Here is a 22343-nt window from a genome sequence, read left to right on the forward strand (position 1 = left end):
TAAGATTCTGACTTGCACCAGCTCATTTTTCAAGGATAGCTCCTGACAGTGTTTACCCAAATTGGAGTTCTGAGGCTGAGGGTAAGGCCTCGTTGTGACTTACTGCCAAAAGCCAACATTTTCCACTCTCCAGCCCTTCCCTCCCCTTGTCCTCCCCTCCCCTTGAGAAGGCACCTCTTCACCAAGGCTGTTACCTCACTCTCTTGATCTTAGCCCACTCACTGTATATGGGTGGTCTGGACAATTATCCTTTGTTCTTTCCCAGAACCCACCTGATTCCCAAAGTTTACCCTAATGCGTCAAGGACTCTGCCTATTATCCCAGCCTAGTTCCTCCCCACCTTTACCCATAAGCCTTGGTATCCTTGCTTAGCTCTCTCAGACCTGGGGTTCCTTCCTTAGGAAGCCACCACTTCCTCACAGCTTCTACGCTGCCAACACCATTCTCAAAAAAAGGGCATGTCAGCCCTGGCCGGGTAGCTCAGTTGGTTAGAGTATTGTCCTGATATGCCGAGGTGGTAGGTTCAATCTTACGTCAGGGCACACACCTGGGTTGTATGCCAGGTCCCCAGCAGGGGGCACTCGAGAGATAGCCACATGTTGATGTTTCCCTCTCCTTTTCCCTCCCCCTCCCTAAAAAATAAATAAATAAATAATTTTTTTTAAAAAAATGATGAAATGTCTTTACAAAGGCAGTAATATAAGGAAGAAAGAAAAAGTAAGAATTTGAGGGATTTGAGGGGGAGAGTAGACTTAGAAGAACTTGATAACTGAAAGAATGAGGGTGAGTAAAGGAAGAGAGTCTAGGAGAACCACCACATCTGTAACGTGGGCAACTGGGAAGAGAGGGATATTTTCCAAGATGGGGGAACACAAAAGAAAAAAATTAATTAACTTTTGGACTTGTTGCATTTTGATGAATCTGTCATACACCCTGGCTGAGATCCAACATTAGGCAGAGGGATATTTGGGAATAAATATAATTTAATTATATTTATTAAATTATATTATGACTCCTTTTTAATTCAGGAGTCATCGGCACATAGGTAATGCAGTTCAAGTGATGAGTGTAGAAGAAGTCTCCCAGGGAAACTATGGGCATATAAAATGAGAGAGCCGAAGTCAGAGGATTGGAGAATATCAATTTTTAATTGTTGGTCCAAAGAAGAATAATCAGTTAAAGAAATTAAAAGTGGAGTGGTCTTGGAGGTAAAGGAAATGAGGAATAATGTGCCAGAAAGCAAGAGAAAAATTTCAAGGGGTGGTTAATGCCACTAAGTCAACAGAAGGACAAACTTCAGTTTCCTTGGCTTTGACAATCAGGTCATTAATTATCTTGACAAAATTTCAGTAGATTGAGGGTAGCTGGAGCCAGGCTGCAATTGGCTAAGGAATGAATAGGAAATACAGGCTGCAAGAGCTGGATAAGTTTGGCTCTAATAAGCCAAAAAGTAGGCAAGTCATAGTTATAAAGGATGTAAGGAAGGAGGGTTTTTTCTAGACAGAGAGACACAAGCATGTTTATATGATTAAGAAAGAGAGTACAGGAAGAGGCCGAAGATTCAGGAAAGAGGTCATAACTGATGGAATAAGGTTTCAGAAGTGACTGGAGAGGAGGTTATGAAGTTATTGGAGCAAGAAACTTTAAGAAAAAAGGAATAAAACAAATGAGTGAAGATATAGGTTAGTTTGTATGGGGAGTGGGTATTGAGTAAAACTTGACAGAGTTAATACCTAACCTTTACTTGTTTAAAGATTTTATTTATTTATTTTAGAGAGAAGGGAAAGGAGGAAGAGAGGGAAAAAAACATTGATGCGTGAATATGCAAGAGATACATCTATCAGTTGCTTCTCCCACACCCCCATGTAGGGACCTGGCCTGCAACCCAGGCATGTGCCCTGACTGGGAATTGAACTGGCAACCTTTTGGTTCACAGACCAGCACTCAATCCACTGAGCCACACCAACCAGGGCTACTTGTTTAATTAAATTAATAAAGCTACTGGCTGTATTTATTAGACAGATTTTATGAGAAAGGACCAGTAGGAGATATACGTACATATATACGTAAAAACATTTATTGCAAAGAACTGGCTTCTGCAACTGTAGAGTCTGGCTAGGCAAGTCTGAACTCTGTTAGGGCAGGCCGGCAGTCTGGAGTTTCTGAAAACTCCCCTGCCAGAAACTTCAGTTTTCCTCTCCCCACTGCCCCACCCCCACAAATTAATTTGTTAGGTCATCAAAATTTATACTGTTAGTAACTTCAGTTTCTTTAAATTTTTTCCCAAGCTTTATTGAAGTATAATTAACAAATAAAATTATAATATGTTTAAGTATACAACATAATTTGATATATGTATATATTGTGAAAGGATTCACAATAAAATTAATTAGCACATCCATCAACTCACATAATTACCCTTTAAAAAGTTTGGTGAGCTTAGGGTCTACTCTCAGCAAATTTCAATTTACAATTATACAGTACAATGTTATCAACTATAGTAACCATGCTGTATCTCAGATCCTCGAAATTTACCTTATCAATAGAAGTTTGTAGCCTTTTACTAGCATCTCTCCATTTCTTGCACTTCCCAGTTCCTGGCAATCACTATTCTACTCTGTTTCTATGAGCATGACTTTACAATTTTAGATTCCACATAAAATGATTCCATACAGAGTCAATTTTGCTCTTAAGTCTTTCAACTAACTGGATGAGGTCCACCAGATTATCCGGGATAATGTTCACTTAAAATGATTGCGGATGCTAACCATGTCTGCAAAAGATCTTCACAGCAACACAGATTAGTTTCCACTGAATACTATAGTATAGCCTAGCCAGATTGACACTTCTAGGAATTTATTGCTACATAAAAATAACTGGCCTCATGGTCCAGCGGTGGAGCATTTTATAGGAATAACTGAGATGTGAGTGTGGGGAGGGAGGTCTCAGACGCACAGCCTGTGATGGCCAGGAACGGGGCATGTCTGGAATGGCTGCAGCCTGAGGCCGCCTGGCGTAAGGAGTACCCTGGATCCTGTCTGAAGTGAAGGGTCCAGAGGCCACCAGCTGCAAAGGGAGCCCAAAGCTCTTCTGATAACAACTTGGAGTTGAAAGGTAATCTCTCAGAAAGACGACCCTCCTCTGCTAGTGTGGCGGGATTGAGTGCCTGCCTGCAAACCTAAGGGTTGCCGGTTTGATTCACGGTCACGGTACAGGCCTGGGTCATGGCACAGGCCTGGGTTGCGGGCCATGTCCCCAGTTGGGGGCTTGCCCGAGGCAACAGATGGATACTTCTCCCACACTGCTGTTTCCCTCCCTCCTTTCCTTTCTCCCTTTCCCTCTCTCTAAAGGTAAATAAATAAAATCTTTATATAAAAAAAAGAGGACATCATCAAATTGACCAGGTGACATGACTACTTCCTCACTTGGATTATCATGGACTCTGCAGTGGCTGGTACTGATACTCCATCTCCCGCGCTGAGGGGAGCAGGGAGAAAGTCGTGCCAAGGGAACATAGGACCAGGCCTCTTGAGCTGTCCCGGGCACAGAGAGCCTCAACCTGCACAGCTCATACAGCCATCCAGGAGATAGCTGAGGTCCAACCACTAAACAATTACCAACAGAATCCAACTCTGCAAGCCATGGAAGACTCCTCTTAGGCTACAGTTCATGGATTTCAAAAACATTTGGGGCCCAATAAATTCAAGTCCAGCCAATGAAAGTGTGCAATCCTCAGTGTTGTGAATTTGGACTTGTGTGTGTTGGGGAAGGATAGCAAATAAAAATCAATTATTAACATAGGGCATTTGAGAGAACACTGAAGGATCATTCAGACAGGAAGATTATATTAGCACTCACACATGTTTCTGGAGGGCGGGTTATTTCAGGGAAAACAGTTGGGAGAGATGAAAAACAGAAGAGGCAACTAACATTTAGCGAGCATCTGTCGTGAGTTCAGGTACTCTTCAAAACTACCTCATTTAACTGTGATAACAATCCTGTTGGAAAGTAGTAATATGATTCTCATTTTTCAGATGAAGCCACCAACACAGAAAGCAGCTGATGTGTTTGTAGGACAGATGAGAGATACAAGGGCAGATGTCAGAGGTCACTGTGTCCCCTTTGTGTCCCACCCAAACTTACACCCATGACTATTCCCCGGTACTTAACAACTAAGCAAACTCAAACAAAAAGCATCTTTTCTGTTCTATGCTTCAGTTTGCCATCAAAAGGGAACTCACCTACAAACCCTCTAAATCTTGATGAAGCAAATTAAAATGAGATTTTTTTGGACTTAGTACAAAACTAGAGCTCAGAAAAATAATATTAGTTAATTCAGTCACATTACAAATATCTATTAGGTGCTTATGACATGTCAGGTACTCTGCTAAATGCTATTACTTGTCTAAAGTCATAAACATAGTATGTAGCAGTGTCAGGCTTAAACACAGGTCTTTCTGATGTTGCAAAACCTGGGCATTTTTCACACATCCATGATTTTCAAACATCTTAGAAACAAAATCTTACAAAAAGTTCCAACATGAGGATCACACAGTTGGAAAACCATGTCATGCTTTGGCAAATGCATAGGCCTGTAAAACTCAAACTCCTTTAAAGAAATAGGACATTACCAGCACCTCAGGGAATTCCCTCTGGGCCTTTCCCAGTCACGTCCTGACCCCAGCTCCCAAGAGGCAACCACTGTTCTGATTGTGTCTACGTACTATGTAGACTGTGGAAAATGTCACCATACACTTATGAGAGGGTAAGAATGAAAGGGAAATAACATTTTGGTATTATTATGAAAACAGTTTTAACTTTGCAGAGGCCAAGGATCTCCAAATCACATTTTGAGAATTCTTGCTCTAGAGATTAATATATTTTGTTTTGTTTTAAACATTAATATACTATTCCTTTTTTTGTCTGCTCAAGTCAGCTTCTGAAGAGCAAGCTCGTCATTCCAGTGAGCACGTGAAATGTGCCCATGCACAGCAGCCACCAGAGCTAACTCCAGGCCTCAGTGCCCTTTTGGGCAGACTGGTGTCAGCTTCCTGGCCAGCTATGGTGCTGTATTATCTAAGGCAGGGATTTTCAACCACTGTGCCACGAGAATTTTTAAAACATGCACTACCTGACTATTCAGTCAGGGACACTGACCTCTCTTTTCCCTTAGATTGTCAAACAAAAAAATGACAACAGCCAACACAACAATAGCTGTCTGGTATGGATGAATCAAATTTATATCTATTTTTTGTTAGATCAGCAAAATATATATTTTTGGTGTGCTGCAGAATTTTAGTAATTAGTCGACGTGTGCCATGAGATGAAAAAGGTTAAAAATAGCTGATCTAAGAACTCCTTTTCCACCTGGCCCTGCAAGTGTGGTCCTCTCTTTGCAGCCCCATTGTTTTCTTCATCACTGCTACTATACCTTTCACCCCAGGTCACCCTCACTTAATCCTCCTGGTCTTGAAGAATAGAATCATCTGCCTCATCCACTAGTATCTTTCCAATTTTTATGACATAAACTCTATGTTCTATTTTCCTCTGTTCTCCTTTGCTTTTTAAGGGTCTAGTTTGGAAGTTTAAAAAATTTCAGTTTATTTCTCTTTGAATATCAGGTGTTTACCCGAATTCCACCAGGCAGATGCAGATCTTCATACCCAGTCTTCCCTTAAAAGTTCTGTTTGCTGTTGGTCACCATCACCCACTTCCACACTCCTGTCTCCACAAAAAAACAAACTCCAGGAAAACAGGGAGCATGCATATCTCCTCATTCACCATGATATCCCTACCACCTAGGACAGTGGCTAGCACACTACAAGCAAATAATACACTGTGAAATGAATCATCTTTTTTTATCTTCACCCAAGGGCATTTTTCCATTGCTTTTAGAGAGGATGATGGGTGGGGCGGGGGTGGGGCAGCAGAGAACAGGAGAGAGAGGGAAATATCAGTTGGTTGCCTCCCATATGAACCAGTGACCTTTCAGTCTACAGGACAGTGCTCCAACTGAGCCACACAGCCAGGGCTGAATTATCTTATTTTCTTTGAATATCAGGTATTCATCAACCCTAATTTCCACAAGGCAGATGCAGATCCTTAAACCAACCCTAGGAAGTGTGTTCAACCATTATTTTCTCTTAAAATCTGAGGAAATGGAGACACAAGAACGCTAAATCTCTACCATCAGTGGCCTGGCAGCAAAGCCCTGTATCTGAGCTATTTATTGGTCCTTAGAAATCCAACTCCGTGAACCATGCTGTTCCCACTGTTTCTGGCAGGCATCTTACCAAATATCTGGCAACAAATGTGAAAACCCTAACAGCCCTTTCTGAAGTGCAAGAGAAAACCAAACTGTCAAGCCTGTAAGTCAGTGTTTCTCAAAGTGTGGTTCAGGAAATTCTGGAGGTCCCTGGGACACTTTCAGAGGGTCTGCAACATCAAAACTATTTTCATAATAAAACTAAGATGCCATTTGTTTTTTCCCCTTGCACTTGCCATTTGTAAGTGTACACTTTAGCGGTTTTTAGTATATTCATTATGCTGTGCAACTGTCACCACAAATTACAAAGCATCACCCCAAAAAGAAGCTCCATACCTATTAGCAATAATCCCAACACACCAACCCCTCACCATTCTCTGACAACCAATAATCTACTCTATCTCTATAGATTTGTTACTGTAATTTTAACTGCATTAATATTTTAAATTTTTAATTTCTAATACTGTGAATAGAAATAGATAAAAACCCATATAAACAATATATTTTGGGGGCTTCAATTTTTAAGAATGTAAAGGGATTCCAAAGCCAAAAAATGGAAAACCACTGGACCAATATTTGTGTTTTTCTTATTTTATTTGTTTTTTTTTAAGATTTTATTTCTTTTTAGAGAGGGGGTAAGGGAGAAAGAAAGGGACAGAAATATGAATGTGTGGTTGCCTCCCACGTATCCCCCTACCGGGGACCTGGGCTGAAACCCAGGCATGTGGCCTGACTGGGAATCAAACAGATGACCCCTTGGTTCACAGGCCAGCTCTCAATCCACTGAGCCACACCACCCAGGGCTATTTCTTTTGTTTTTTAATAGGGTGGACATGTCTAAACCAGGGCCCTACCAGGAGGTCAAAGTTGCAATGATCTTCCCGGGTTAAGTTTCCAAAAAGGATAGGGAACTACTTAACAGATGGTTGAACCTATAGGATATGGGACCTTGGGTGAAGCTAAGTAACAGGCCAAGCACCTCCTTACCGTTCACTCCCACATGTTGAATGCTGAGTTACAAATTAGGGAACATCTGAGCCGGTTTCCTTGGCTCAGACATGCGACATAAGGGGGCACATCTGGCCTCTGCACCTCACTTGGCGGCTTTGGGCTTAGCAAGAGGTTAGTGCAACGTTGACTGTCCACAATGCGGCAAGCATGCACCAGACTTACAGGACTTAACTGGTTAAAGCACCACTGACTGGCACTGAGGTCAAGTCCCTCAATCCATAAAATGACCCCTGGTCTCACAATGGCTCGAAACAACTTTTTTTAAAAATTTTAATTGTTGTTCCAGTACAGTTTTCTGTCGAAACAACTTCTGAGGCAAGAAACTGTAAAAAGTGACGATCGCTACCAGTCGTTTAGAATAATCCCGTTCCCACACAGCATTTTCCTTCCTCATATAATCACCTCTTCTGCCACAAGAATAGTATTCGGCTCAGGGAAATCTTTTGATAAATCGATCACCGCCTGCTTGAGGCGAAAAGTCTGCACTTACGCAAATCTACCTCTGGAAACTGAGAGAGCTCTGCAGCTCCCCCAAAGGCCACTATCGCCAACGCCTCGGGTGCCGGAGTCTGCCCCGGGCCGTGGGCCCGGACGTCAACGGCTGCAGCGCTAACGCGCACGCTTGCTTCCTCCAGCAGCGGAACCTTTTTCTTGCAGGACTCGGAGGCTAGGGCTAACGGGCTGGATGTTGCGGGGCCCCTGCAGGGGCTTCCGGCGTCGAAGAGCAACGATTGGTGGAGTCTAAGAGAGGGGGCAGGGCACCGGGAAATTCGAATAGGAGAGGCGGGTGCAAGGAAGCAGTGGAATGTCGGGGGTCCCGACGCTTCCGAGGCGACGCGAGATGGCGACAGTGACCTCAGGTACGTGGACTGGTCCTAGGCTGGTGGCCGAGGTGGGGTAAAGCGTCGGAATGTGATCCGGGCTCCGAGGGTTGTCTCCGAGGGGCGCGGGGACAAGCGGCGAAAGATGGGAGTCGCAAGCTGGTCAGCCCACCTCTCTCTTCACACAGTCTCCTACTCTTCCCGCGGATCGGTACCCTCGGGTTGAGACCCGATTTCTGGCACTTGGAGCCTCGTTTGAGCCCAGCTCACTTTTCCTTTGTGTGCTTCAATTTCTTTGTAAAGTGGGGGCGATGACCCCATCTCACGAGATTATGTGAGTAAGCGAGAGAAAAGTGGTAAACAGGCCAACCGTAAGGACAAAAAGAATGCAGCTGGTTGCACGTTTAGAGGGAAGGATTCTGTGTATGACATGCTGTTCCGGTGCGGGGAGATCCCTAAGACGTTTAGGAGGGCCAGCGAGGTTTAGACGGACTGCAGCTGGGAGTGAGTTGACAGCATAAGACCTGCTGAGACCACAGGAAAGGGAAATAAGGGACTGCTTTCTTTACTCTAGCTGGGGAGGGTCCATGCTATTTTAGGGTTGGAAAGACTGTTAAGACATTCAGACTCTTGTATTCGTTTACCTATGTCTCCGCTCTCTTCCGAATTCTGGTCAGTGGTTATGGTGGGAACCACGGTAATTTATTCGAGTCCCTTACTGTTTGTCATGCCCTGTGGAGAAACAACTCTTTTTAGTTGAAAGTCAGACACATGGTGAACCCTTACTAGGTGCTAGGCACAGTTGTAAGAACTTTATGGTGATGAATCATTTAATCTCTGCATAATGCTATGAGGTGGTTTACTATTTTTTTAAGATTTTTATTTATTTCTTTTTAGACAGAGGGGTAGGGAGGGAGAAAGAGGGAGAGAAACATCAATGTGTGGTTGCCTTTTGCGCCCCCAACTGAGGACCTGGTCCACAACCCAGGCATGTGCCCTGGCTGGGAATTGAACTGGTGACCCTTTGGTTCTCAGACCAGCGCTCAGTCCACTGGGTCACATCAGCCAGGGCTGCTATTATTTTTTTTTTAACCTCACTGAAGATATATTTACTGATTTTAGAGAGAGGAAGGGAGACAGAAACATTGATGTGAGAGAAACATCAATCAGGAAGTATGTGCCAGACTGGGGATTGAGCCTGCAACCTAGGTGTACAGGGCGATGCTCCAACCAACTGAGCCACCTGGCCAGGGCTGAGGTGGTTTACTGTTACTGTCCTGGTTTTACAGATGAGGAAACTGAAGCATAAATAGGTTAGATAGGTTGTTCAAAGTTAACACAATTGGTAGACATTGGGGTCTGAATTCACACTTAGGCAGTCTGACTGACTCTCTAGAGCCTCTGCTCTTAATCACGATGTCCAAGCACATAGAATTCCTGCTGTCCGAACACGAGCTGCTCTTACTCTTCCAAGACCCACTGTGTCCGGTTATAGTAGGTATCATAAAAACTCTTGAATGAATATGAACCCTTCCCTAGAGGAGCTTATAGTCTGTTTTAGTAGGTAATCATATAAACATAACATGAAAAGCAATGAGAGACATGTATGAACTGCTATAGAGAATACAGAATCTGAAGTATTCTGGGAGGACTTTATTAAAGAAGCGATACTTGGGGTATGCTTCAAAGGTTAGATAGGAGTTTGCCAGACCTTGGCAGGACAAAAAACTACCAAGTGATTTCTTATTTATGATGTAAAGAGAGGCCAAAGATGTTCTCTGTGGCTCAATTTCCTCATCATAAAAGAGGGAAGAGTTAAGTTGAATGAAACTTGGGAATTGTAAGACAGGGGAAAATTAGAAGAAATAAGTGTTAGCCTCACACAACCTCGAAGTTACTTTTATGAGGAAGTGGAGAGACTCTTGTCCTGTAAGCAGTTGTTTACATGTTCCTCTTCTTCCCTTTTCTCCTGTACCTTGAACTTTGGGGTAAGGATGGCAGTGAGCCACTTTTTTGATGAAAACAGGAAACAAGTTAATGTTTTGTGTTAGTTTACTCATCAAATCTTAATTTGTTCAGCAAATACTCTGAGAGCCTACTCTGTGCTAGGTATTGGGTATGTAGGTGAGCACAGTAAGAGTGGTTTTTACTGAGTTCATAGACAGAAAAGATGGACAAACGATGCCGTTACAGTGGTGTGTTATCAGTGCCTGGATGGAGGAGCTTTAAAGAGAGCCATGGGTGCACCTGACAGAGCCTCAGCGGGGCTCTCATTTTACAAGGGAAGGTGTTTTTAGAGAAAGTAATGTGTTTACCTCAATCACTTGGTGGGGTACAGAGATACTGCAGGGAGAAAGAATAGTGTGTGCAAAGGCCCAAAGATATGAACGAACTTGGTGTGTTGTGGGAACTGAAGGAAATTCATTGTGGTTGAGCACTTACAGTGAAAGGAAGGGAGTGGAGAGAGAATGATTGGAGGGGAGTGAGACTGAAGGCAGGTAGACCAGCTGGGAGACTGTTGAGATGATGACCACCTTGGCAGTGCAGTGGGGATGGAGAGAAGTGGACTCATTTAAAAAGGTAGAATTGACAGATATAATAAATAACTGATGTGGGAGGTGAGAGAGAAGGTGAAGTTAAGAAAGATTCTCATTTTGGGGGTGGTTCCTTTCATTTCCGTGGGAGAGCATTTTCTCTCTTCCATGGAGAGAAGGGAAGAGTTCTGTTTAGGACAGGTGGAGTTCCATGTACCATCAAACCATGTAAGAGAAGATGCCAGGGCAGCAGCCTAGAATGTGGATCTGAAGCTCAGGAGAAAGCTCTACTGTGGAGGTCACTTAGGATTTATCAGCTTTAGGATGGTAATCAAAGCCAAGAGAGCAGGTGACCATGCCTGTGAAATGAATCAGAGTAGTGCTTCTCAACTAAGGGCAGTTTTGTTTCCCATGGAGACTTTTATCTGGGGTCATCTTTGGCTGTTATAATTGGGGAGAGGGGTGGCATGAAATGCCATGGCATATGTGTTTAAACTTTGTGTTTAAAGTTTATGTGTTTAGCATGTATGCTAAGTATCCTACAATGCACAGGACAGCCCTGCCACAAGAATTATGCAGCCCAAAATGTCAATAGAGCCAAAATGAGCAATCCTGATCTAGCGAGAGCATAGAAGGGGCCTAGGAAAAACATTTAGGAATAGCAGAAACACAGAAGGTGTAAACAGAGTGGGTGGCATGGAAACTAAGCGAAGAGTACATTTGCCAAAGGAAAACAGATCAGGTTGTTGAATACTGCTGGGAAGTCAGACAGGATGGAGACAAAGCATGTCTACTGGATTTAGCAGTAAGGGGTCATTGGTAACCTTGCCGAATGGTGAGAGCTGAAGCTAGTTGCTGCCTTGGTAAGTAGGTAGCAAGAGAAACAGTGTAATAGTAACAACAATAGCTAACACTCACGAGTACTTGCTGCCAGCACTGTGCCTAAAAAGTATGTGTACTTTTTCTATGACTCCTGACAATCTTATGAGCATACTGTTATTTGATAGATGATAGATAGATAGATAGATAGATAGATAGATACTGTTATTTTTATAAAGAGAAACTTTATAAGTTTAAAGCTTGCAGACATTAAGCCTTCCCAAGTTCACATAGCTGTTAGGTGGAACTTGTCTTAGACTCCAAAGCCCATAGGGATATAAAGATGAAGGGGCTGGAATGGCCTGGGGAGTCATATCATGAACTTTGGGGTCAGACCTTTCTTTGAAGTTCTGTCACTAGCTAGCAATGGGCAACTTAGCGAACCTCTCTGTTTGAGGTTCCCTCATTTGAAAAATGGGGGGTAAATAGAAAACACTTACTGAGCTTTTACCAAGAACCAATGCTATTCTAAGCACTTTTACATGAATTACCTTAACAACCCAATGAATAGATATATTTATTTATTCTCATTTTACAGGTGTGGAAATTAAGACACAAGAATAGAAAATTACTTCCTTAGGTTATTTAGCTAGTTGTAAGTGGTAGAGTTTGGATTTGAATCCAGGCTGCCTTATCTTGAATAATGAACCTACTTCATCTATGCTAGTTATTGTGTTGGAATTTTGTGTAATTTCTTTTAGTCCTCATTAAGCTCTTCCGAGGCCCATCCCACCCCATTTTATAGACAAGGAAACCGGGACAAATGGATGTTAAGTCACTTGATCAAGGTCACAAACTAATATATGAGAATTTAATTTCTACTTACTTGCTGCTGACTTTCAGGATTGCTATGAGAATCAATTAAAACTGCATACCCAAGTACTTTGTAAACCATAAAGTGAGAAATGGTATAATTAGCTTCATTTGTTAGGTGAAGGATGGAGGCCCAGTTACTGAAATAGGCCATCCACTTATGGGTAAGCCTTACTTATGTATAAGATTCTTTCCAGGGGTAGTCTGTCTGCCTCTTTTGTCTAGTTGTTTCTGTGTTGGTCAACACATACTAGCCTCTTGCCTTATATGAGGCCTATGGCTCCCTGGACCAGCAAAAAGGAGTGAGTCAGAGCGGCCCAAAACTCTTCTGGTTGGTATACAATAGTTTGAATTTTGCTTTTGGCTGTGAACTGCAGTGTGGTTTCCTCCAACATAAAATAAAGAAATACCCTCCTCATAACATTTTTTTTTAGCTCATTCAATCCTCACAAAAATAAAGAGGTTGTTTTTATAGTTTTTCTTCATGTATTTTCTAATGATACTCGATCTTTTTTTAATGACTTAGATTTAATTTTTTATGGAAAGTAAACTGTACAGAAAGCTTACATAAAGAAGAATTGCATGTCAGTACCTTTTGCAAACTAAGCTGGGACAGAGAGAGACTAGGGGCCGCCTCTCAACCACATCCCTTCCAAACAAGATGTCCACAGTGCCATTCTTTTTCTTTCTTTCTTTCTTTTTAAACTATTTTTTTAAAGTTTTTATTTATTTATTTTTAGAGAGAGGAGGGAGGGAGAGAGAGAGAGAGAGAAACATCAATGTGTGGTTGCTGGGGGTTATGGCCTACAACCCAGGAATGTACCCTGGCTGGAAATCGAACCTGCGACACTTCGGTTCACAGCCCACGCTCAATCCACTGAGCTACGCCAGCCAGGTCTTTCTTTTTTTTTAATGCAAACATTACAACATTACAGAACTGGGTAACAGAAAATAAACCTGCGTAATCCCCCATTAAGAGAAGGCCATCATTAGCAGTTTGGCGTACACACATGTGCATATATCACATGTAAATATATATTATAAACCCCAGGTAAGACATGGAGGCACAGAAATTGAGTGGCTTTAGGTGTGGGCAAATGTCAACTCTGAAACCTTAAACAACCCTGTCTGGTGCTAGTCTGTTACACCTTCGCGATTCAAAGTGTGTCCCGCCCTGGCCAGGGGGCTCTGTTGATTGGTGCACCATCCTGTACACTGAAAGTTTGTGGGCTTGAACCCCAGTTGTGGTGCATATGGGAGGCAACTGATAAGTGTTTCTCTTTTACATTGATATTTCTCTCTCCCTCTCTCCCTCTCTCTCTCTCTCTCTCTCTCTCTCTCTCTCTCTCTCTCTCTCTCTCTCTCCCTTTCTCTCTAAAATTTATGAACATATCCTTGGGTGAGATTTTTTTTTTCTAAGTTTTAAAGTGTGTCCCAGCACCAGCATAACCTGGGAATTTGCTAAAAATGTAGAATCTCAGGTGTTCCAGGTTATTTGAGTACTCATTACAGTCTACAACCCACTGGACCTCCTTGAAGAGCAGAGAAGGAACTGAGGCCAAGTTTGGGGACACCCACAGCATGGCCAGGATGGAAAAGAGCTCCCAAAATGAGCTGTGGCCACTGGTTCTCCCAATGGTATGCCCAGGGTCCCAGCCTCCAGGCCTTCTTCCCTTACCCTGGTAATGAGTGTCTCTAGTCTTCTAAGATGCTGGGATTTTGTTTTGCTTTTAGGCTTTGCTTATTCCTCCTTTGAAGAGCAGAAAAGACAATATAGGCTATAAGATGAAGTAATGACCACATGGCCTGAGGTATATTTCATTAATAAAATGGGACTAATAGAACCTATCTTTCAGAGACACCATGAAGATTAAAGTGTGCTTGGCATGTAGTGAGTGCTTATTTACGGTCTCTGATGTATATATAATTTGTCTTCTCCAAACTGCCCCCCTCACCATATGCTGCCTGAGACTATATATTTGATTCATTTTTGTCTTCTCTGATATTTGATTCATCCTGTCCTCCTCTGCTCACCCTCGCAAACAACACACACAGAGTAGTGCCTTACCAGTTCTCCAAGGGATCTCATGCTTTCACATCTCTCTGCTTTTGTTTTGCACATGCTATTCCTTCTACCCGGTATGCTTGGCAAGCTCCTATTCATCCTTCAGAGCTCAGCTATATCAGACACCTCCTCCTCTAATACTCCTGCCCTTACATCTCAGCAAAGCTGGTCCCTATTTCCTCTGTGCTATACATACTTCATGCTAAAACTTCTCTTCTCCAGGAGCTGGTCGCTGTCGGCTAAGCAAGGTGGGAGCTGGTCGGCGCCCACCTCCAGCTCGAGTAAGGGTGGCTGTGCGACTGAGGCCCTTTGTAGATGGAGCAGCTGAAGCAAATGATATCCCGTGTGTACGGGGCCTGGACAGCTATTCGCTAGAGATTGCCAACTGGAGGAACCACCAGGAGACTCTCAAATACCAGTAAGGTTTAGGCCATTTTTCCTTCCTATACCTCTCTTTCCTAGGCCTGCCCACAGTTTCTCAGACGTGCTTCCTCAGGATCCTTGTTCCTTCCTTAGCACACCTTTGTTCCCCACACCTTCATTTTTTCATTTAGGAAGTGTTTATAGTTGCCCAGTCTACTATAGGGATACTGTGGGGAAAGACCAGAGGCTGAATCAGGCATACATAGTAATGTTTTATGGGGGAAATAGGCACAATGTAGGGAAGGAGCAATAAAGGGGAGACCCAGCTAAGATCTGGGGGAGGTGTGGGAAGGGTTGGAGAAACATAAACCAGCCAACCAACCCAGGCTGCAGCTGGGTGGTGTCACAGAAGATCACCCAGACTTGGGGGACAGAACTCATGAGGACAGCTACCTTAAAATTCCACTGGAGTTTTAAAATTCATACTCCTTGCCGTGTCATCCTAAGCCAGGGGCTGGCAATCTACAGCCTGCAGGAGTTTGACCAGTAGTCTTTATAATAAAACTTAATTGGAATATAACCATGCTAATGTATTGCCTAAGTCTGCTTCCCAGTGGCAAGATTGAGTAATTGTGAAAGGAGCCATGTGGCCCACAAAGCCTAAAATGTTTTCTCTCTGGCTTTTTACAGAAGAAGTTTGCCAGCCCTGTTCTAGGCCCTTGACGGTTTGGCTTTGATTTCTTTGCAGCCTCATCTGCCCAATATATTCTATACTTTGCTTACATTAATCCCTGTTGTGGCTAAGGCCACAGCATCTCCACCAGAGTGCAGTGAGTGAAGTGTAGGGGCGTCGAGTCTCATCTAGTCATAAGCAGCATCCTCTATTTATTTCATTACGGTATACAAATACTATTCTATATATACTATTATGTGAAAAAGATTGGGAAGCCCTGACCTTTCATACCATGTCTTGTCTGTGTGCTGTTTTGATACTTAGGATGTCTTTCTTTTCTCTGGCAAAATCTTCCTTCCTCCAGCAGAATCAGTTACTTTTTCTGGTGTATTTTTGTTTCCGGAATCACTGCAAAGTATGGGTATGTATCCATCTTACCAGACTGCAAAACTCCCAAGAGCAGGGACATCAGATTCATCTCTGTATTCCTAACGCCAGTACAGGGACTGGGATGGAACAGGTGTTCAGTGAGTGCTTTTGAGGGTGTTTGTGTAAGAAAAGGCATAGAGACTCTTAAATCTGAGGCCAGTATTTTTCTCTAGGTCTGGGTGAGATTGGAACTATCCATCATTTCCCTTCTTTCTTCCTGCTCGCAGGTTTGATGCCTTCTACGGGGAGAAGAGTTCTCAGCAGGACATCTATGCTGGATCAGTGCAGCCAATCCTAAGGCACCTGTTAGAAGGGCAGAATGCCAGTGTGCTTGCCTATGGGCCCACAGGGGCAGGTAAGGGAGCCAGATAAGTAACAGCTATGGGTTAGAAAGGGCTATGGAGTTGGAAGGAAAATCTCACAGCTCTCTCTATTCTTTCCCAGGGAAGACACACACAATGCTGGGCAGCCCAGAGCAACCTGGAGTGATTCCCCGGGCTCTCATGGACCTCCTACAGCTCACAAGGGAGGAGGGCGCTGAGGGCCGCCCATGGGCCCTCTCTGTCACTATGTCCTACTTAGAGATCTACCAGGAAAAGGTGAGGCCCTGCTCTGATTGGGGAGGAGAGAGACAAAGGACCAAAGTAAGACCGAGTTCTAGAACATGAACCTCTGCTGTAGCAAGGAGCTTAGACCTGGAAAGACAGAGGCAGGGGTAGCAGATGGTACAACTTTGAGAATCCAGCAGAGAAGAGAAGACTGATCCTCAGGAAGAAGGCAGTCCATGACAGGAAAACTAGCCCTACTTCTCACTGTTCCAATAGGTATTAGACCTCCTGGACCCTGCATCTGGAGATCTGGTAATCCGAGAAGACTGTCGAGGAAACATACTGATTCCAGGCCTCACACAGAAGCCCATCACTAGCTTTGCTGATTTTGAGCAGCACTTCCTGCCAGCCAGTCGAAATCGGACTGTAGGAGCCACCCGACTCAACCAGCGCTCCTCCCGCAGCCATGCTGTGCTCCTGGTTAAGGTGAGGCCCACTGACAGGTGAGGACCTGGGAAGCCCCTTGAGCCTGATCTAAGCCTAGAGCCCTTGTTCTTCCCCCTAGGTGGATCAGCGGGAACGCTTGGCCCCATTTCGCCAACGGGAGGGGAAACTCTACTTGATTGATTTGGCTGGCTCAGAGGACAACCGGCGCACAGGCAACAAGGGCTTGAGGCTGAAGGAGAGCGGAGCCATCAACTCCTCCCTCTTTGTACTGGGCAAGGTGGTGGATGCACTAAACCAGGGCCTTCCTCGTGTGCCTTACCGGGATAGCAAGCTAACTCGCCTATTGCAGGTCAGGCCACCCATATCAGGGCAAAAGGGGCTGGAGAAGGAGGTGGTTATGCTATCTGGGGTATTGAGAAACAGCAGTCAAAGAATGGAAATAGGGGGCCTTCTGACCAGCCCATCCTGCCCAATGTCCATCCCTCAGGACTCTCTGGGTGGCTCAGCCCACAGCATCCTCATTGCCAACATTGCCCCTGAGAGATGCTTCTACCTAGACACAGTCTCTGCACTCAACTTTGCTGCCAGGTCGAAGGAGGTGATCAACCGACCTTTTACCAATGAGAGCCTACAGCTTCATGGTGAGGACTAGGGTTGGCAGGAGTGAAAAGGCTGGTCTGGACAATTGGGGGTTTGCTGAATCCACGAAGCAGTAGCACAGAGGTTGACATACTCCCCATCCCATCTTTCCTAGTCTTGGCACCTGTTAAAATGTCTCAGAAAGAACTAGTAGGCCCTTCAGAAGCAAAGAGAGCCCAAGGTCCCGAGGAGGAGGAAATTGGGAATCCTGAGCCCTCAGCACCTCCAACCTTTGCTTCCCAGAATTTCAGGTGAGCAGATGGGGACAGACCTTGGGCATATTCCCTTTCCTGCTATGTCTGGATTGTGTGCAGAGCAGCAGTGAGTTTAGCCTGTCAGATCTGTGAGCTGTGAACCTGTTCCTCTCCTGGGTGCTGCTGCCTGAGACTCTACAGAGGCTTCCTGCTTCAGCACCTTGTTCCCTCCCTTTCCATTTTCCAACCCCTTTAGGTAAAAACCTCACATGTTGGGGCAGCTGTTTCAAGGACAATACTTTTGCTTCTGGCTCAAGAAGTACTCTGGGTCAGGTCTTTCAGGTCCAGAGGATAAAAGTGAAGCAAAGGAGACAGGAAAGAAATGAAGAGATATGTCTTGCTGAGACCTCTCAGTCTGTGTGTTAGAGTCAAATCTCGTCATAACTCTGAGAACCTGGTGGTTGTTCTAACATTGCCCTGCTTCCACCCTCAATCCAAAGCCTCTGTAAACTGAGTCCCTTCTGGGTGTGTGGCCTCTCTCCCTGATTCCTATAGCCTCATGGCCCAGTATGCGCTAATCCTCAGGTCACCTCTGTTTTAGTGGTCTTGCTCTCACCACCTGCCCTCCTTAACTTCAAGAAGTCAGGTGTAGTTTTAATTTTGCCTTATTTCTACCAAGCCCAAATAAAGTCTGTCTACACTGAATACTGAACAAGGATGAAGTGAGAAGGCCAAGGTTTAGTGCCCAGGGGGCTATTGTAGCTGAGGAAGAGTGACATACATGAAAATGTGCTTGTTCACTCAGAAACCCGTCTTTCCATCTTGTCCTCTCAAGCTATTTGTCAGCAGTCCCCTCTCCTGTGTGCACAAACTTAGAAACATACATACTTGCACATCTGTATCATGTGTGAACAGGCAAGGTCTCTGCCAGATAGGCATTCTGAGGGTGAGCTCAGAGGTGGGGGGCACATCAGACCCAGGCAGACCGGGACCTCATAGAGCTCGCATTTTAGTAGGGGAAATATGGCAGAAACATCAGTATATGATGCAATGTAGGTAATACGAGTTCAGTAAGGAAGAAGCTACTTGTTCTGTAAGAGCCAGGAAGGAATAAAAGACTTCTAATGTTCGCCAATATTTTCTGATCCTGTTCTTCCTAGGCACTTGCACATAAAGAACAGGGCAGTCCCTGTCCTTGAGGAGCTAGGTCTGAGTGTAGGAAAGATGATGTACAATCAAGCTAGGCATCATGGGAAAGGTGACATCAAACTCACTTTGAATGATAATTGAGATCAGGTGTGAGGGGGTAAAAACTCCAGACAGAAGGAACAAATGTTAGGCATTATTATGCTCAGGGCTCTCCTTGAAAAGCCCTTTCCTACTGCCCACAGGAAAAAGCCTTGGCATTTGAGGTCTTTAGTGGCTTTCAGAGCTATGTTGATGACCTCCTCTGTAAAGCTTCCCAGACTGCTTCTCCAAATGGACAGGCACACAGGCCCCGAATTCCTGGAACTTAGGTGTTCATTAAATGCTTGTTCTCATCTGATCTGGTATCCCTGAGAGGTTACTTGGGCAGGCAGTGATCCATCTCCACACTGCACCCATAGAGTCTGGATGACTTGCTCAGAGTTGTCCAACAAGTTAACATCTTGTTAACTTGACCACATAAAATTCTGGAACCACATAATACATCAAAGTTAAGGCATGATGAGGCATCCTGCTGCTGGAGAGGATGAGAGAAGAGGTAGGTGGGGAATAACTCTTTGTCTATTCAGCCCCCTACAGAAGCTAAGTAGCATGGACCCGGCCATGCTGGAGCGTCTTCTGAGCTTGGACCGTCTGCTGGGCTCCCGGGGAACCCAGGGGACTCCTCTGCTGAGCACCCCAAAGCGAGAGCGGATGGTACTAATGAAGACAGTGGAGGAGAAGGATTTGGAGATTGAAGTAAGTGTTGCAGGGGTTGGGGCTGGGATACCTGTTGGCCTTGAGAAGCAATCTGAGGGTCTTCAAATAAGGACACTGAAAGGCTGGCCTGGCATCTAGTTTTCACCCAACACTGGGATCCCTCATTTTTCAGCTTCTGCTTGAATGTCTTTAACATTGCTAACCTTTGAAAAATAATTGAGATCAGATGGGAGGAGGTGAGAGGGAACACAAATTCCAGGTAAAAGAAACAAATGTAAGACATTGCCATTTCCTAAAACCTAGCTCTCAAATTAAGTTACAGTTCTTGGCTTGAGGCTTGAACAGTCCCTCCCTTTGTTGTTGCAAAAAGAAGCTTGTTTCACTAGCTCTGATCACTAGAAAGCCCTTAATTGTATTGGCCTCCAATTGTCTACTGGTACCTTCTCCCGTGGGTCCTCACCCTGCCCACTAGTGCCTTGGAGCCCTGCACACTCACTTTGCTAACCAATTGTCCTTCCAGCTGCCCTAAAGTTGATTCTGGCTTGCATCCCTCCCTGATCCTTTTCAACAGAGGCTTAAGATGAAGCAAAAAGAACTAGAAGCCAAGGTGCAGGCCCAGGAGGCCATGGACTCAAAAGAGAAAGAGAATTGCTCTCCCACAGTGCTCCAACCTCTTGCCCGCCGCACAGTCACAGTGGCTAAACCTCTCAAAAAGGCCGTGGTGATTCCCCTACAACTGAGTAAGTTTGGCTTGGGGGCCAAAAGGGCACAGATAACAAACATCTCAGGAGAGAGTGGGTGTTAGCAGTAGTCCTCATGTCATTCATATCCTTCCACCATATGCCAGCCCTGGGGATGGGTGATGAAGATCTGAAATAGAGCTAATGCTCTGCTCTTAGGCACTTAGTACAGTGGGGTAGGCAGACAAGTGCATGAGTGATTATTATACAGGACCAACTGAGATTACTTTCAAATGCTGGTATAAGAAAGGTCATGTGGAAACACAACAAAAGAAGTTAATTTTGGGTGGAGGGGAACTGGGGAATCAAATGGGTGAAGCAAGTGGCTACTAGGGAGGGTGAAAAGTAGCTTCTGTAATGACTCCAGTTCTTTCAGTTCAGGAGCAGGCAGCATCCCCAAATGCTGACATTCACATTCTGAAGAAGAAAAGTCGCAAGAGAAAGGTGAGAGGACCTGTAGGCTTAGGCTATACCTAGAGCCTAGAAGTAAGGAATAGTGGGAGAGCAGTGGCATGGAATTACATGATCTGTCAATACTTATCAGCTATTTACAACTCTTTCAAGGTGCATATGGTCTGAATACACAGGTAACTCAGACATTTAGGATGAAATGCAGTGGTATGCACATACCTAGCAAGCAGTTGTCTATTACCTGTTAACTTTCCTTTCTTCCTGATAGCTCTAATGCTCAGTAACTACTTAATAGTATGGTGTGTGGACTGGGTCCTGCCCTCTACAAACTCAGGAGCCCCTATAGGAAAACATGACCTAAACATTGGAGAAATCAAACAGTGGAAGAATGAAGATGGCATGGTTGGGGGAGGAGCAATTTATTGACTACCTTCTCCTATGTACACTTTCCTAGGAGTGAAAAGAGAGCTTATTTTTTAGAAATGAGGGACCAGATGTAAGGGCTTACTATGTGCCTTACATTTATAAACTCGTTCAATCTTCACAGCCACTCTATTACCATTCTTTCACAAGTTGGATGAAAGGAGACTCAGCTCAGTGACCAGAGGAAGTTTTTGGACAGACACTTGACAGGAGGGAAGGAGAGGCTGGAGAGGGCGGGGAAGGTAGCTGCTGTTAGTCTCCTATTCTTGGCAGAGGAGTCCAAAGCCTGCAGTGGGCTGAACAGCAAACTCTGCTGGTTTTGTCACTCACCTCCCACTGCCTCATAGTTGGAGTGCCTGGATGCCACAGAGCCGAAGGAGAAGGCTGAGGACTGCTGGGAGCTACAGATCAGCCCAGAGTTACTGGCCCATGGACGCCAAAAAATACTAGATATGCTTAATGAAGGCTCAGCTCGGGATCTGCGCAGCCTCCAGCGCATTGGCCAAAAGAAGGCCCAGCTCATCGTGGGCTGGAGGGAGCTCCACGGCCCCTTCAGCCAGGTAATGGCCCAAGGAGGGCAGTCCTGGAATGGAGGTGGGAGATTTGGGGGAAAGCTTGGTACCCCCTAGATCCTTCGCCCATCGCTGTTGTCTTGCCAGGTGGAGGACTTAGAACGCGTGCAGGTCATGTCAGGGAAACAGCTGGAGTCTTTCCTAAAGGTGAGCTCATGGCTTGGCCCCCTCCTTTCCTTAACCTGTTCCCGACCCCCAGCTCTAAAGCTGCTCTCTCCTTCCCTCCTTTTGCAGGCGAACATCTTGGGTCTCGCCGCGGGCCAACACTGCAGCCCTTCCTGACTGCCAGCTCCTCTCCTCACACGACTTTTTTTTTTTTGCAGTCCTTGTATGACCGCTTCATGTATAAATACAGTTTTAATTCCGTTGCTTCAGCCTGATTCTTGGGACTAAGGGGATGGGACGAGGGGTATAATTGCTCTTCGGACTGGCCACAAGCTCCGTTGCTAACTTCCTTGGGCGCCATCTTTAGAAAAACCTGCGGCAAAGCAAGGTTGTAAATAAACTATTGGAGCTGGAAAGGACGGTGGCCGATATAAAACAAAAAGCTGCCGCGAAACCTGGAGGACAACAACCGTTAGGCGGGCGCGCGCTTCGTTTAGCTCCGCCCC

At 44.8% G+C, this 22343-nt stretch overlaps 1 protein-coding gene across 1 annotated transcript; it reads left to right on the forward strand.

Annotated features, from left to right (window-relative positions):
• Nucleotides 1–7942: 7942 nt before the first annotated feature.
• KIF22 (kinesin family member 22) lies at nt 7943–22101 on the forward strand. The gene is made up of 14 exons (XM_045849012.1): nt 7943–8136; nt 14611–14806; nt 16081–16208; nt 16298–16452; nt 16678–16887; nt 16967–17197; nt 17336–17489; nt 17603–17738; nt 19457–19625; nt 20158–20326; nt 20703–20770; nt 21508–21720; nt 21820–21879; nt 21967–22101. Exons 1-14 carry the CDS (start codon nt 8082–8084, stop codon nt 22012–22014), a joined length of 1992 nt encoding a protein of 663 aa, XP_045704968.1. The 5' UTR covers nt 7943–8081; the 3' UTR covers nt 22015–22101.
• Nucleotides 22102–22343: the final 242 nt, after the last annotated feature.

The sequence above is a fragment of the Phyllostomus hastatus genome, unplaced genomic scaffold (assembly GCF_019186645.2).
Source record: "Phyllostomus hastatus isolate PE091 unplaced genomic scaffold, TTU_PhHast_1.1 phas_contig_64, whole genome shotgun sequence".
NCBI lineage: Eukaryota > Metazoa > Chordata > Mammalia > Chiroptera > Phyllostomidae > Phyllostomus > Phyllostomus hastatus.